The 15,908-nt window shown below is 45.5% G+C and overlaps 1 protein-coding gene across 2 annotated transcripts in view; it reads left to right on the top strand.

The window, feature by feature from the left end:
- The window catches only part of AK5 (adenylate kinase 5), a 133,541-nt gene that overhangs the window by 15,445 nt on the left and 102,188 nt on the right, over positions 1-15,908 (top strand). For both annotated transcript variants that reach the window (XR_013218565.1, XM_077277557.1), the window contains exons 2-5: positions 6,144-6,330; positions 6,655-6,822; positions 13,368-13,537; positions 13,626-13,739. Coding sequence is in view for 1 of the 2 variants with exons in the window: in XM_077277557.1 (XP_077133672.1) it covers positions 6,144-6,330; positions 6,655-6,822; positions 13,368-13,537; positions 13,626-13,739 (639 nt within the window). In the remaining variant the exon portion in view is untranslated. The remainder of the gene's footprint in view (positions 1-6,143; positions 6,331-6,654; positions 6,823-13,367; positions 13,538-13,625; positions 13,740-15,908) is intronic.

The following is a 15,908-nucleotide window of genomic DNA, read 5'->3' as shown; positions in this document are numbered from 1 at the left end:
TCCTAGTAACTTAACCAACCAGCCCAGTTCCTCCTAATAGCATAACCGCCAACCTCATTTCCTCCTAGCAACCGCCAAGCCCAGTGCCTCCTAATAACATAGCCGTCAAACTCCGTGCTTACTAATAGCCTAACCGCCAAGCTCAGTGCCTTCGAATAGCAAAGCGTCAAGGTCAGTGCCCCTAGTAGCATAACCACCAAACTCAGTGTCTCCTAGTAGCGTAACTGCCAAGCACAAAGTCGCCTAGTAGTGAAACCGCCAAGCTCAGTACCTCCTAATAGCAAAACCACCAAGCTCAGTGCTTCCTAGTAGCGCATCCACCAAGCTCAGTGCCTCCTTATAGTGTAAGCGGTAAGCTCAGTGCCTTTTGGTAGCATATCACGAAGCTCAGTGCCTCCTAGTAGCATAACCACTAAGCTCAGTGCATCCTAATAGCATAGCCATCAAGCTCCGTGCCTACTAGTAGTGCAACAGTCAAGCTCCGTGCCTTGTAATAGTGCAACAGCCAAGCTTAGTGCCTTCTAATAGTGCAGCTGTCAAGCTCCGTGCCTCCTAGTAGCATAGATATCAAGCTCAGTTCCTCCTAGTAGGATAACTGACAAGCTTAGCGTCTTTTAGTAGCGTAACAGCCAAGCTCAGTGTCACCTAGTCGTGTATCTGCCAAGATCAGTGTCTCTTAGTAGCATAATGGCTAAGCACAAAGTCATTTAGTAGTGAAACCACCAAGCTCCTAATAGCAAAACCACCAAGCTCAGTGCCTCCTTCTAGTCATAATCGTAGGGTCACTGCCGTCTAGTAGCATAACCACCAAGCTCAGTGCCCCCTAATAGCGAAACCACCAAGCTTAGTGCTTCCTAGTAGTGAAACCACCAAGCTCAGTGCCTCCTTCTAGTCATAATCGTAGGGTCACTGCCGTCTAGTAGCATAACCACCAAGCTCAGTGCCTCCTAATAGCGAAACCACCAAGCTTAGTGCTTCCTAGTAGTTAAACCACCAAGCTCAGTGCCTCCTAATAGCGAAACCACCAAGCTTATTGCTTCCTAGTAGTGTAACCACCAATCTCAGTGCCTCCTTCTAGTGTTGTAAGGTCACTGCCATCTAGTAGCATAACCACCAAGCTCAGTGCCTCCTAATAGAGAAACCACCAAGCTTAGTGCTTCCTAGTAGTGTAACCACCAATGTCAGTGCCTCCTTCTAGTGTTGTAAGGTCACTGCCTTCTAGTAGCATAACCACCAAGCACAGTGCCTCCTAGTAGTGTAACCACCAAGCTCTGTACCTCCTAGTAGTGTAACCACCAAGCTTAGTGCATTCGAATAGCATAACCCCCAAGCTCAGTGCTTCCAAGCAGCATAACCGACAAGATCAGTGCATCCAAGTAGCGTAACCATCAAGCTCAGTTTTTCTTTGTAGAATAACCGCCAAGCACAGGGTCTACATTCTGCTCTGTATCCATTCAACTCGTACTTGATCTGAAAGACTGGAACCACTTAAATCAATTGCCTGATTTAGGATCAAAGCCATATACAGTTTCTTACACGCTCATGCATAGCTACACACACAGACTGCATACTTAAGGAACATTTTTTTTTTTTTTAATATAAAAAAACACAGATAAAATCTAGTAAGGTTAAAATCTAAAAGTGCAAAATATATTATAGAGCTCTAAAATTAATTATTAAGAAAGCAGCATATTTTCTTGATTCACTTGATCCGATTACTATTCCACAAAAATATCTTAAAAAAAAATAATTTAAAATTGGGAAAAGTTTCCATATTCATTATGAGCTTTGCATATGAATTTCTTCTTGTCACAGAACTCTTTTATTTCAGCGCAGTACATACAAAAGGTTCTCCACTCCAATTATAAAAGATTTTATTTAGACGTATTCATAGAATTAAATATAATCATCTTTCTTGCTGTTTTCTTTTATAAAATGGAGCTTGTTCTTCGTGTGAACAGCGTGATGAATATAAGCTGATTTTTCTTTCAAAAAAAAAGTTAAACACTTTAGGCCGTCCCACCCCTTTAAGAGAACAAAACTGCTGAGTGTCTGGCAGTATAGTTTATACATGCATTAGAAACTCATGTATGTGCTCATGAACGGATAAAGGCAGCAGAAACTCATGTATGCGCAGATGCTGACAGCAAAAACTCACGTATGAACATATCCTAGCAGCAGAAACTTGCATATGAGCAGGTAATAGAGCAGAAACTTACGTATGCACAGTTACTGTCAGCAGAAACTCGTGTATATGCAGTTACTGGCAGCAGAAACTCGTGTACAGGTCCTTCTCAAAAAATTAGCATATAGTGTTAAATTTCATTATTTACCATAATGTAATGATTACAATTAAACTTTCATATATTATAGATTCATTATCCACCAACTGAAATTTGTCAGGTCTTTTATTGTTTTAATACTGATGATTTTGGCCTACACCTCCTGATATCCCAAAAAACCTGTCTCAATAAATTAGCATATCAAGAAAAGGTTCTCTAAATGACCTATTACCCTAATCTTCTGAATCAACTAATTAACTCTAAACACATGCAAAAGATACCTGAGGCTTTTAAAAACTCCCTGCCTGGTTCATTACTCAAAACCCCCATCATGGGTAAGACTAGCGACCTGACAGATGTCAAGAAGGCCATCATTGACACCCTCAAGCAAGAGGGTAAGACCCAGAAAGAAATTTCTCAACAAATCGGCTGTTCCCAGAGTGCTGTATCAAGGCACCTCAATGGTAAGTCTGTTGGAAGGAAACAATGTGGCAGAAAACGCTGTACAACGAGAAGAGGTGACCGGACCCTGAGGAAGATTGTGGAGAAGGACCGATTCCAGACCTTGGGGAACCTGAGGAAGCAGTGGACTGAGTCTGGTGTGGAAACATCCAGAGCCACCGTGCACAGGCGTGTGCAGGAAATGGGCTACAGGTGCCGCATTCCCCAGGTAAACAGCGGCAGAAGCGCCTGACCTGGGCTACAGAGAAGCAGCACTGGACTGTTGCTAAGTGGTCCCAAGTACTTTTTTCTGATGAAAGCAAATTTTGCATGTCATTCGGAAATCAAGGTGCCAGAGTCTGGAGGAAGACTGGGGAGAAGGAAATGCCAAAATGCCTGAAGTCCAGTGTCAAGTACCCACAGTCAGTGATGGTGTGGGGTGCCATGTCAGCTGCTGGTGTTGGTCCACTGTGTTTCATCAAGGGCAGGGTCAATGCAGCTAGCTATCAGGAGATTTTGGAGCACTTCATGCTTCCATCGGCTGAAATGCTTTATGGAGATGAAGATTTCATTTTTCAGCACGACCTGGCACCTGCTCACAGTGCCAAAACCACTGGTAAATGGTTTACTGACCATGGTATTACTGTGCTCAATTGGCCTGCCAACTCTCCTGACCTGAACCCCATAGAGAATCTGTGGGATATTGTGAAGAGAAAGTTGAGAGACGCAAGACCCAACACTCTGGATGAGCTTAAGGCCGCTATTGAAGCATCCTGGGCCTCCATAACATCTCAGCAGTGTCACAGGCTGATTGCCTCCATGCCACGCCCCATTGAAGCAGTCATTTCTGCCAAAGGATTCCCGACCAAGTATTGAGTGCATAACTGAACATTATTATTTGATGGTTTTTTTGTTTGTTATTAAAAAACACTTTTATTTGATTGGACGGGTGAAATATGCTAATTTATTGAGACAGGTTTTTTGGGTTATCAGGAGTTGTATGCCAAAATCATCAGTATTAAAACAATAAAAGACCTGACAAATTTCAGTTGGTGGATAATGAATCTATAATATATGAAAGTTTAATTGTAATCATTACATTATGGTAAATAATGAAATTTAACACTATATGCTAATTTTTTGAGAAGGACCTGTATATGCAGTTACTGGCAGCAGAAACTCGTGTGTGAGCAGATACTGGCAGCAGAAACTCGTGTATGAGCAGATACTGGCAGCAGAAACTCGTATGTGAGGACACTGGCAGCAGAAACTCATGTATACGCAGATACTGGCAGCAGAAACTCGTGTATGAGCGGATACTGGCAGCAGAAACTCGTGTATGAGCTAATACTGGCAGCAGAAACTCGTATGTGAGGACACTGGCAGCAGAAACTCGTGTATGTGCAGATACTGGCAGCAGAAACTCGTGTATACGCAGATACTGGCAGCAGAAACTCGTGTATGTGCAGATACTGGCAGCAGAAACTCGTGTATATGCAGATACTGGCAGCAGAAACTCGTGTATGAGCGGATACTGGCAGCAGAAACTCGTGTATGAGCGGATACTGGCAGCAGAAACTCGTGTATGAGATGATACTAGCAGCAGAAACTCATGTATGTGCAGATACTGGCAGCAGAAACTCGTGTATACGCAGATACTGGCAGCAGAAAATCATGTATGTGCAGATACTGGCAGCAGAAACTCGTGTATGAGCAGATACTGGCAGCAGAAACTCGTGTATGAGCAGATACTGGCAGCAGAAACTCGTGTATGAGATGATACTGGCAGCAGAATCTCGTGTATGTGCAGATACTGGCAGCAGAAATTCGTGTATACGCAGATACTGGCAGCAGAAACTCATGTATGCGCGGACACTGGCAGCAGAAAATCATGTATGTGCAGATACTGGCAGCAGAAACTCGTGTATGAGCAGATACTGGCAGCAGAAACTCGTGTATGAACAGATACTGGCAGCAGAAACTCGTGTATGAGATGATACTGGCAGCAGAAACTCGTGTATGTGCAGATAATGGTAGCAGAAACTCGTGTATGTGCAGATACTGGCAGCAGAAACTCGTGTATACGCAGATACTGGCAGCAGAAACTCGTGTATGAGCAGATACTGGCAGCAGAATCTCATGTATGCGCAGATACTGGCAGCAGAAACTCGCGTATGAGCAGATACTGGCAGCAGAAACTCGTGTATGTGCAGATACTGGCAGCAGAAACTCGCGTATGAGATGATACTGGCAGCAGAAACTCGTGTATGAGATGATACTGGCAGCAGAATCTCGTGTATGTGCAGATACTGGCAGCAGAAATTCGTGTATACGCAGATACTGGCAGCAGAAACTCATGTATGCGCGGACACTGGCAGCAGAAACTCATGTATGTGCAGATGCTGGCAGCAGAAACTCGCGTATGAGCAGATACTGGCAGCAGAAACTCGTGTATGAGCGGATACTGGCAGCAGAAACTCGTGTATGAGCGGATACTGACAGCAGAAACTCGTGTATGAGCAGATAATGGTAGCAGAAACTCATGTATGCGCAGATACTGGCAGCAGAAACTCGTATATGAGCAGATACTGGCAGCAGAAACTCGTGTATGAGCAGATACTGGCATCAGAAACTCGTGTATGAGCGGATAATGGCAGCAGAATCTCGTGTATGAGCGGATACTGGCAGCAGAAACTCATGTATGTGCAGATACCGGCAGCAGAAACTCATATATGAGCAGATACTGGCAGCAGAAACTCGCGTATGTGCGGATACTGACAGCAGAAACTCGCGTATGTGCAGATACTGGCAGCAGAAACTCGCATATGAGCAGATACTGGCAGCAGAAACTCGTGTATGAGCAGATACTGGCAGCAGAAACTCGTGTATGAGCGGATACTGGCAGCAGAAACTCGTGTATGAGCGGATACTGGCAGCAGAAACTCGTGTATGAGCGGATACTGGCAGCAGAAACTCGCGTATGAGCGGATACTGGCAGCAGAAACTCGTGTATGAGCAGATACTGGCAGCAGAAACTCGTGTATGAGCAGATACTGGCAGCAGAAACTCGCGCATGCTTAGCAGTTCATGCCTTGGGAATTCGCACATATTTCCTGTTGGAACGATTTACTGTCTTTGTATCTCAGACTTTCTAAGCAGACGGTTCTTTCCCTTTATGAGTTAAGTATTTTCATCGCTGAATCTTATGGCCGTCCTGCCTGGATAGTAATTTTCACCTCCTATCATCATCATAAATTCAATCAATGTGAAGATTCATTTTTCTCTCTCTTTTTTATAATGCATTATCTCACATTTTGTGTGTTAATCTTCATAGTATAGAAGCGCCAATATTTGCAGATTAGCCTGGAGTCATGTAATGTGACCCGTGTTCACGCTAAATATCTTATCCCAACTATTCAGGGGCTTCTGAATGGATTAATGTACTACAGACCCGAGGATCCAGTGGATTACTTGGAAACCTGTCTACAAAAAGTAAGGGAATTGGGAGGATCGGAAAAAGTCAAGTGGGACACGTTTGTGGGACCAGACAAAAGAAATTTACCCCCGCTCAATGGTGGACAAGCGCGAAGGACGTTCCTCAGAAATGGTGAGTAATAGGCTAAGGTTTAACCTCGGTTTCCATCTGGGACTGACATTTTCTGGATTCCAACCCAAAACTGCAGCAGGTAGCAACATTTAGATTAATGCGCCAAATCTGCATTTTACTCTGCCAATCCACAGCAGATTTTTGCGCAGTATATTTGCTCCGTGTAAACATACGTTGAGGCGGGTGTCAATAGAGCTCTGCACAGGGCACCAATCGGCAGTAAAACGGCGCTGTTCTGAGAACTTTACACAGGTTTCTTTTACAGTATTTTGTGTGTTCGGGACATACCGTATATGCTCATTCACTATTGTTCTCTTTTCTCAGTGTTGCCAGAAAGTTGTAATTTTCCTTATCGGCGGTATGACCGGCTGCCTCCTATTCACCAGTTCTCCATAGAAAGTGACACTGACCTCTCCGAGACAGCCGAGCTCATTGAAGAATATGAAGTTTTCGACCCCTCGAGACCGCACCCCAAAATCATTCTGGTGATCGGTACGTGACCGCCTTTTCCACTTGAAGTTTTGGGGTTTATCAGAGATTTTGTTTTGTTTTAAATGAACGTGGTTTAAATTAGAATTTTTTTTTTTTTTCTAATCTAGAAAATGTTTTTTTATAAAGTATTCGCAGTAGATGAGATTGCTGAGGCTGTCTGTTGCTCTGGAGGACCCAACATGTTCATCTGTTACATGGACATCCCTTTGATTTCCATAAACACAGTATAATGCTTCATCTTTCCTGCGGGGGTGCTGTAGGCAAACTCAACACTTGTTACTACGCCCTCCCACAAGGGACTTACTAAGGAGGTGATCAGAGGAGCCACTGCGCTTCAATCTCGTCTACGTGATGCCACCGAGGTCCTTGTCACTCATCTAGATCTAAGTTGGGCGCTGACTGCTGCCTCCCGGCAGGACGAGGCCTAATCCTGTTACACTGTGTAGATTGCTCTAATTTAATGACATCTCAGACAACTATTCTGGTTCCACTTTAACCAAATGATATAAAAGCCGTGTGTGCGAAACTGGCCTAAAAGCAGCTGCAATTAGTGCAAAATTCTCAGTTTCCTCATTGAAGAAGCACAAAGCTGAACATAGAAATCATAGACACATCACCATATCTCTGCAGTGGATTTTTCTATAATTCATTGTTTTGTGTAGACATTTTCGTAGATTATTGCATGATCCAGGACACCAGTATAGGCAGTAAGGCTCCGTCATCGGGCTGCAACATGCGGCCAAAACCGTGGACAATGGATGCAGGATTTTTGCTCCTCTACTGCTATTCCAAGGATAGGTCATCAGTATCAGATCTGTGGGGGTCCAACATCCGGCACCCCCACTGATCAGTTGTTCTCAGTGCTGTTAGGGTACCACCCTCTATAAATGTGCACCTCCCACACAGTGTCCAAATCTGGAGCAGCAGCGCTGTGGCCGTTCTCAGGGACTTTAGCTCAGCTCCCATTCATCTCAATAGGATCTGATCTGCAGTACCCAGAGATAGGTCATCAATATATAAGTCCAGTTCCACCCCCTTAAAACCAGATAGTGATATCTTAGTGATACTTCAATATTAACTTTTTTATCTTACGTTTTCTCAATGTAGCTTTAACTTAGAGGTTTGCTTTACTGCAGCCTTATCTGCCATAGGGATCAATAGTCTAAAGATAATCACTGTCTTCTATGGGAGAATGTAGTGGGCGTGACCTGTGCAGAGCTTAGTGTGCAGGGAGGCAGAGAGGAAGAGCTATAACCATCATCTATTATCTTCTGTAGGAGAATGTAATGGGCATGCTCTGTAACCTGTGCAGAGCTTACTGTGCAGGCAGGCAGAGGAGAAGAGATATAACCATCATCTATTATCTTCTGTAGGAGAATGTAGTGGGCATGCTTTGTGACCTGTGCAGAGCTTAGCGTGCAGGGAGGCAGAGGAGAAGAGATATAACCATCATGTATTATCTTCTATGTGAGAATGTAGTGGGCGTGACCTGTGCAGAGCTTACTGTGCAGGGAGGCAGAGGAGAAGAGCTATAACCATCATCTATTATCTTCTGTGGGAGAATGTAATGGGCATGCTCTGTATCCTGTGTAGAGCTTACTGTGCAGGCAGGCAGAGGAGAAGAGATATAACCATCATGTATTATCTTCTATGGGAGAATGTAGTGAGCATGCTCTGTGACCTGTACAAACCTTATTGTGCAGGGAGGCAGAGGAGAAGAGCTATACCCATCCTCTATTATCTTCTGTGGGAGAATGTAGTGAGCATCCTCTGTGACCTTTACAGACCTTATTGTGCAGGGAGGCAGAGGAGAAGAGATATAACCATCATCTATTATCTTCTGTGGGAGAATGTAATGGACATGCTCTGTGACCTGTGCAGAGCTTACTGTGCAGGCAGGCAGAGGAGAAGAGATATAACCATCATCTATTATCTTCTGTGGGAGAATGTAATGGACATGCTCTGTGACCTGTGCAGAGCTTACTGTGCAGGCAGGCAGAGGAGAAGAGATATAACCATCATGTATTATCTTCTATGGTAGAATGTAGTGAGCATGCTGTTTGACCTGTGCAGAGCTTACTGTGCAGGGAGGCAGAAGAGAAGAGCTATAACCATTATCTATTATCTTCTATGGGAGAATGTAGTGGGCATGCTCTATGACCTGTACAGACCTTATTGTGCAGGGAGGCAAAGGCGAAGAGCTATAACTATTATCTATTATTTTCTATGGGAGAATGTAATGGGCATGCTCTGTGACCTCTGCAGAGCTTACTCTGCAGGGAGGCAAAGAAGAAGCGCTATAACCATCTATTATCTTCTATGGGAGAATGTAGTGAGCATGCTCTGTGACCTGTGCAGAGCTTACTGTGCATGAAGGAAGAGGGGAAGAGCTATAGCCATCATCTATTATCTTCTGAGAGTGTGTAGTGGGCATGCTCTTTGACCTGTGCAGAGGTCATTATGCAGAGAGGGGAGGAGATGAGCTGTGATATCACCTGTTGTGAATGGTGAATCCAGAGATATACAGTATATGTAATATATATATAATTTTAACATTAAACTTGATAGTTTGCTGTTGGGTAGGGTTGTCACTGATCTTGATATCAGGGCCATTTTACTGTAGTGATGGCGGTTTTTGCAAACTAGCACTCTATCATTGTCTATGGGCCGGCCTGCGGCAATAACTTGCAAAAGTTAGGGCAATCCCTTTAAAGCGACTGACCACTCAGAAACAGGTCTTGCCCGTGTGTCCTATATGAATATGGAAATCATAAAGGGATCTCTATATGTCACCTAGAGAGAGAAATTAATGCTTTTGAGGACACACTGTCTATGGAGTCGCCACCAGGTAAAGGGGTAGTCTTATATAGAACACCCCTTTAAGTCTTTCTTCACACAAGAATCTTTCATTTCCATATTAATTCTGTACTTACGAATTACCACTGACGACGACCCATGTCGATAGGTTTGCAGCGTTGAGGGAAAGTAAATAAAGTGTTGGTGTGAACATCCTCACCATAAGTCTCAGGTATAGGAACCGCTGCCAACACACACAGCTCTGTAATCCCCCAGACCGGGTGTGTAAAGCTCTGCTGCATTAAACTATCAAAGCACAAAAAGTATCTGAACCCTGTAAATGTTTAATCAGCAGCAATTAAAAAGTTTCTGACACATCAATGTGAGAATCGCCCTTGTGCCACCGCTGCTAATTAAATATGAGTGCACAGCGGGTGCCTGCCCCGGGTCAGGGCGCTCTGGTCGCTCCCAGAAGGTTTCGCACATCACTTTCTTCTGTGACCACAGTGGCGGATCCTGCTGTGAAGACTTTCGTGTGGATCAGCAGAGCAGATGGAAGATTTATGCAACTTTTTGTATGATGTATTTAATACTGAATATTTTTAGGAGTGTGTTGATTTTGTTGGAGGCAGTGACCTGTCCACTCTTCATTTATTTTAGTGGGGAAATAGCTGTTTGATTAAATGCAGTGACATACTGTATAAAGGATGGGGATAGTCATCTGTATGGCAAATCAAAGGATAGTCTCGTTTGACATCGGGTAATTAGCCGAGTCCAAATTGATTTAGTCATAAAGCTACCGATTAAGACTTGAGCAAATGTTCGGAGCTGGATGACGTCTCCTGAGGAAGCCGCACAAACCACAGCGCAGGTAATTGTGGAAAAACGCAGTAAAATCCGATCAGCCGTGCGACAAGAAAACGGCTTATGACAGCAAGGATCGTCCAAGATGGTGAGCGAGGAAAGGTTTTACTCCAGAAATTGGATTATGGCCCAAACTTCCCCATGTTACACCATCTGCAAACTTTTCTATGTGCAAATTGACTTATTGCAGATTTTAGGTTAAAGGGGTTTTCCATCTCGTACATTTACAGCAATATTTAGATAATTAGTATTGCTCCACTCTATCCGGCAGTCCCATAGACAATGAGTGGAGCGGAGGTCAGGCATTTGCATCTCCACAACATGCAGGACTGGGTTACAGAGTCCAGATCCCGGGATCTACAGCCCCGTTCTCAGGATCGCTGCAAGGTCCCAGCAGTCAGACTGTCAGCGATCTATACGTTATCCCCTGTCCTCTGACTTTGGGAAGGTTTTGTATGAAATGTTAATTTCATATCCAGCTTCATCACCTCCATTAGTCCCGGTCGAGATGGCGAGATATGTTCAATGTCACAGAACTGATTCAGGTGATGTAGAGCGATGTATGCGTCAACCGATCTCATAGATGGCTGTCATGCTGCACATTGTATGGCTCATATAAATCGTCTGCATCGCCGGTACCCTGGGACGCGGGGAGTTTAAATGGGTCCATCAGGTGGTTCATGCTGCCAAAATCGCAGCCAGGTGTATTATTGTAGCAAATGACGATGAAGATCCACCTCCGCCGCCCCAGCACCGCTGTATGTGATTGACTGGTCTCTCCACATGTAACAGCGCAGGTTGTTGTTTTTTTAATGACATTTTATTTAATATGACTTTTCTTCTATTTTTTTTTGTCTGGCACATCCCTTTTATGCAGATTTATAAGGATATTGCAGATAATTGCAGGCTCAAGCTCAGTCCATGGAAGCAGGGTCCTGCTAAAAAAAATTCTATTTTTTACATAAAAGTGCCCATTTAAGCTTTGACCTCCTGTAATGGAACAGAGCTTTTATTCCATGAGCGAGCTGTCAATCAAGCTGGGTAGATGGAGATTCAGTAGCAGCAGGGAGGAGGCTTATTGAGGAGCTCAGTGTGTGGAGAAAGACAGCTCCTCAGTGTCCCTCCTCCCTGCTGCTGAATCTCTGACCACGTAGCCTGACTGTCAGCTCCTCAGTGTTCCTCCTCCCTGCTGCTGAATCTCTGACCACCTAGCCTGACTGTCAGCTCCTCGGTGTCCCTCCTCCCTGCTACTGAATCTCTGACCACCTAGCCTGACTGACAGCTCCTCGGTGTCCCTCCTCCCTGCTGCTGAATCTCTGACCACGTAGCCTGACTGACAGCTCCTCAGTGTCCCTCCTCCCTGCTGCTGAATCTCTGACAACCTAGCCTGACTGTCAGCTCCTCAGTGTCCCTCCTCCCTGCTGCTGAATCTCTGACCACCTAGCCTGACTGACAGCTCCTCGGTGTCCCTCCTCCCTGCTGCTGAATCTCTGACCACCTAGCCTGACTGACAGCTCCTCGGTGTCCCTCCTCCCTGCTGCTGAATCTCTGACCACGTAGCCTGACTGACAGCTCCTCGGTGTCCCTCCTCCCTGCTACTGAATCTCTGACCACCTAGCCTGACTGACAGCTCCTCGGTGTCCCTCCTCCCTGCTGCTGAATCTCTGACCACGTAGCCTGACTGACAGCTCCTCAGTGTCCCTCCTCCCTGCTGCTGAATCTCTGACAACCTAGCCTGACTGTCAGCTCCTCAGTGTCCCTCCTCCCTGCTGCTGAATCTCTGACCATCTAGCCTGACTGACAGCTCCTCGGTGTCCCTCCTCCCTGCTGCTGAATCTCTGACCACGTAGCCTGACTGACAGCTCCTCGGTGTCCCTCCTCCCTGCTACTGAATCTCTGACCACCTAGCCTGACTGACAGCTCCTCGGTGTCCCTCCTCCCTGCTGCTGAATCTCTGACCACCTAGCCTGACTGACAGCTCCTCGGTGTCCCTCCTCCCTGCTGCTGAATCTCTGACCACGTAGCCTGACTGACAGCTCCTCGGTGTCCCTCCTCCCTGCTACTGAATCTCTGACAACCTAGCCTGACTGTCAGCTCCTCAGTGTCCCTCCTCCCTGCTGCTGAATCTCTGACCACCTAGCCTGACTGACAGCTCCTCGGTGTCCCTCCTCCCTGCTGCTGAATCTCTGACCACGTAGCCTGACTGACAGCTCCTCAGTGTCCCTCCTCCCTGCTGCTGAATCTCTGACCACCTAGCCTGACTGACAGCTCCTCGGTGTCCCTCCTCCCTGCTGCTGAATCTCTGACCACCTAGCCTGACTGACAGCTCCTCAGTGTCCCTGCTCCTGAGGCTCTGACCACCTAGCCTGACTGTCTGCTCCTCGGTGTCCCTCCTCCCTGCTGCTGAATCTCTGACCACCTAGCCTGACTGTCAGCTCCTCAGTGTCCCTCCTTCCTGCTGCTGGCAATTCTCCACCTACCAAGCCCGACTGACAACTTCTTAGTTTCCCTCCTCCCTACTGAATCAGGCCAGTTGGATGAAGATTCAGCAGCAGGGAGGAGGGACACTGAGGAGCTGTCAATCAGACTGGTTGGGTGGAGATTATACAGCCATTCTGGCATGAATTATTACAGTAAGTACACCAGTTTCATCAGGTGTAAGAGATCTATTTAATAAAGTATGCAGGATGTGTTTCTTATTATCACGTTGGGTGCACGGGGCTTGTTCTGGATCACACTTATACAGACAAAACCTATTGTACACAGGTATTGCCTGGCATTGCCCTTACATGTAGAGTTGACCATTTATCCATCAGTTTTTGCAAGTTATAATCCTTCTTAGTTGAGTGTTTCATTGTAATCTAATGAGTATTTGTTACTTTTAGGTGGTCCCGGAAGCGGTAAAGGGACCCAGAGCCTGAAAATAGCAGAACGCTATGGATTTGAATACATCTCAGTGGGCGAACTGCTGAGAAAAAAGATTCACAACACGAGTAGTAACAGAAAGTGGAGCCTAATTGCGAAGATAATAACCACGGGCGAATTAGCCCCCCAGGTACGGCCGCAGCCCCTCAGCTGCTCCCTACCCTTAAGGCATTCCCCGCACCATTCATGTTTCCTTTCTCTCCTCCGCTCTCTTATAGGAAACCACAATCACTGAAATTAAACAGACATTAATGCAGATTCCAGACTCGGAGGGCATCGTTATAGACGGATTTCCCCGGGACGTGGCTCAGGCGCTCTCCTTTGAGGATCAGGTAAGGACCTTTCTCATCCTCTTATTCTGGAGGGATCTAATTTGTGATGTGAGATTCACTGCAGGAAACAATCAGGTTCGGCTCTGATAATCGCTTTACCAACAGGGAGACGCGAGATTAATCTTCCCTTAATGATGTTTCCTTTTGTGGCCTGAGTTATTGAATCGCGGGTAATAGGCTGATAGTAACATTGCCAGCGAGGGTCCCTAAAGAATGAGGCGTGAGATAAGTAGCGGACGTGCATTACATGCGAAGAGAAGTCAGTCAGTGCGGAGCTGTCATATGCAGAAAAATGACATTTCAAGGTGCGATCTCTGGTTATTATTCCTCTCTGTCCCAGGCACAGATTTTGGATCTGATACTACAGGGAAGGGACACTTTTCTGCACTAAAAATTCACATAAATCAATAGTACAAGTGAACATAAGAAACTTCATAATGTATTTTATCCGAGAAATCTGCCTCCGTGAAGATGGAGTAGAGGGAGAGAGAGAGGCTCAAAGATACTAAAAATCAGCAGCACAGGGTGTAATTATTTATACCAGTTCAGTGCTAGATTCACAGTTACACTGCACAGTACTTATGTAGAATGTCCTCCATGCTTCTGTTTATCTCCGCTCTCAGCAATGTTGCATTCACCACCACACTGCTCAGTACTGCAGTATAAGCCTTCAACCTGCAGTGATCCTTAGTCTGCTGAACCACTGCACAACCAGCTCTACCCTCTCCTAGTGTATCCTCACCCATCCCCTGTAGACTGTAAGCCCTCGCGGGCACGGTCCTCCCTCCTTCTGTACTTATGTGTGCCTTATTTTGCCCATGTCTATTGTGCTTGTTGTTGTTATTTGCTACTTTCATGTGTAAAGTGCCATGGAAAAAATGGCGCTATAAATATGTATAATAATAATAATAATGTCCTGCATGCTGTAGGTTCTTTGTAGTGTTATCGTAGATTGTGATAACTCGTGGGCAGGGTCCTCTCTCCTTCTGTGCCAGTCATGACTTTTATTGTTTAAGGTAACTGTCCTTGTATTTTATTATGTATACCCCTCCTCACATGTAAAGCGCCATGGAATAAATGGCGCTATAATAAGAAATAATAATATATCACTCCAGAGTTGTGTTCTCAGCTACACCGCTCAGTAGTGCTATATAATGTACTCCATGTTGCTGCTTTCTAGTATGTTTTATATGTAGTTCCAGTGCTTTATTCACAGCTACAATGCTCAGCATTGCTATATAATATACTCCAGGCTGCTGCTTTATAGTAAGTGTTTTGTTTTGCCACAGTGCTGGATTCACACCTACACTGCTCAGTACTGCTGTATAATGCACTGCATGCTGCAGCTTCCTAGTAATTATTTTATGTAACTCGAGCTGGGTTCACAGCTACTCTGCTCAGTATTGCTGCATACTGTTTTCTAGTATCCTATTGTTTCTGAACACTTGCTACATAGAGACAGAAGAGCAGTAATCCCTCATATTATGTCTCACCTGGTGATGACTGATGTAGCAGAGCTGGGACAGAAATGACTGGGAGGATTGGCAGAATTGCAGCATCTGATGTAGCAGAGCGGAGCTTGTAGTGGCGGTACAGTGTAGCAGCGAGACAGAAGAGATGGGGCCAGGAGACGTATCAGTTACATAATACCTGCATTTCTGCAGAAATTATATTATACTATACCAGTATACAGAGCCAAGGCTGCATGTGTAATAACCCCATGTATTCCAGGAGGATGTGGCTTTTTAGTTTTGCTATTTGGACTGGATAACCCCTTTATGTGCGTGTAATCTATAATGAGGACATATGGGTTCATGTGCAACATCTGCTCCTGTAACAATGGGCACTTCCATATTGTCAGCTAACAAGCGAAGGAGCTAATTGTGATATTATTAACGGTAATTTAATGCAGAGCAGAACTCCTGACTGCGGCCAAGAGCTAAATAAGCCGAGACATGTGGCGGGTGAGGAGGAGACGGGCACCTGCCGGCCGGATTGTTGGTGTTTTCATGATGCCAGCCCATAATAATGATGGCTGCTCCGCACTCCGGACCCGTCTGCCTTCACCGGGCGGAGGCCACTTACCGCCAGTGACCGGCGCCGATCCTCATCCCAGCAGGCGGGTGCCCAGTAAAGTAATGCATCGCTCTCATCTCTGCCTCCCGGGAT

Source organism: Ranitomeya variabilis, chromosome 8 (genome assembly GCF_051348905.1).
Source record: "Ranitomeya variabilis isolate aRanVar5 chromosome 8, aRanVar5.hap1, whole genome shotgun sequence".
NCBI lineage: Eukaryota > Metazoa > Chordata > Amphibia > Anura > Dendrobatidae > Ranitomeya > Ranitomeya variabilis.
The sequence above is the reverse complement of the archived record's forward strand: the minus strand, read 5'-3'. Positions and strand labels throughout refer to the sequence as shown.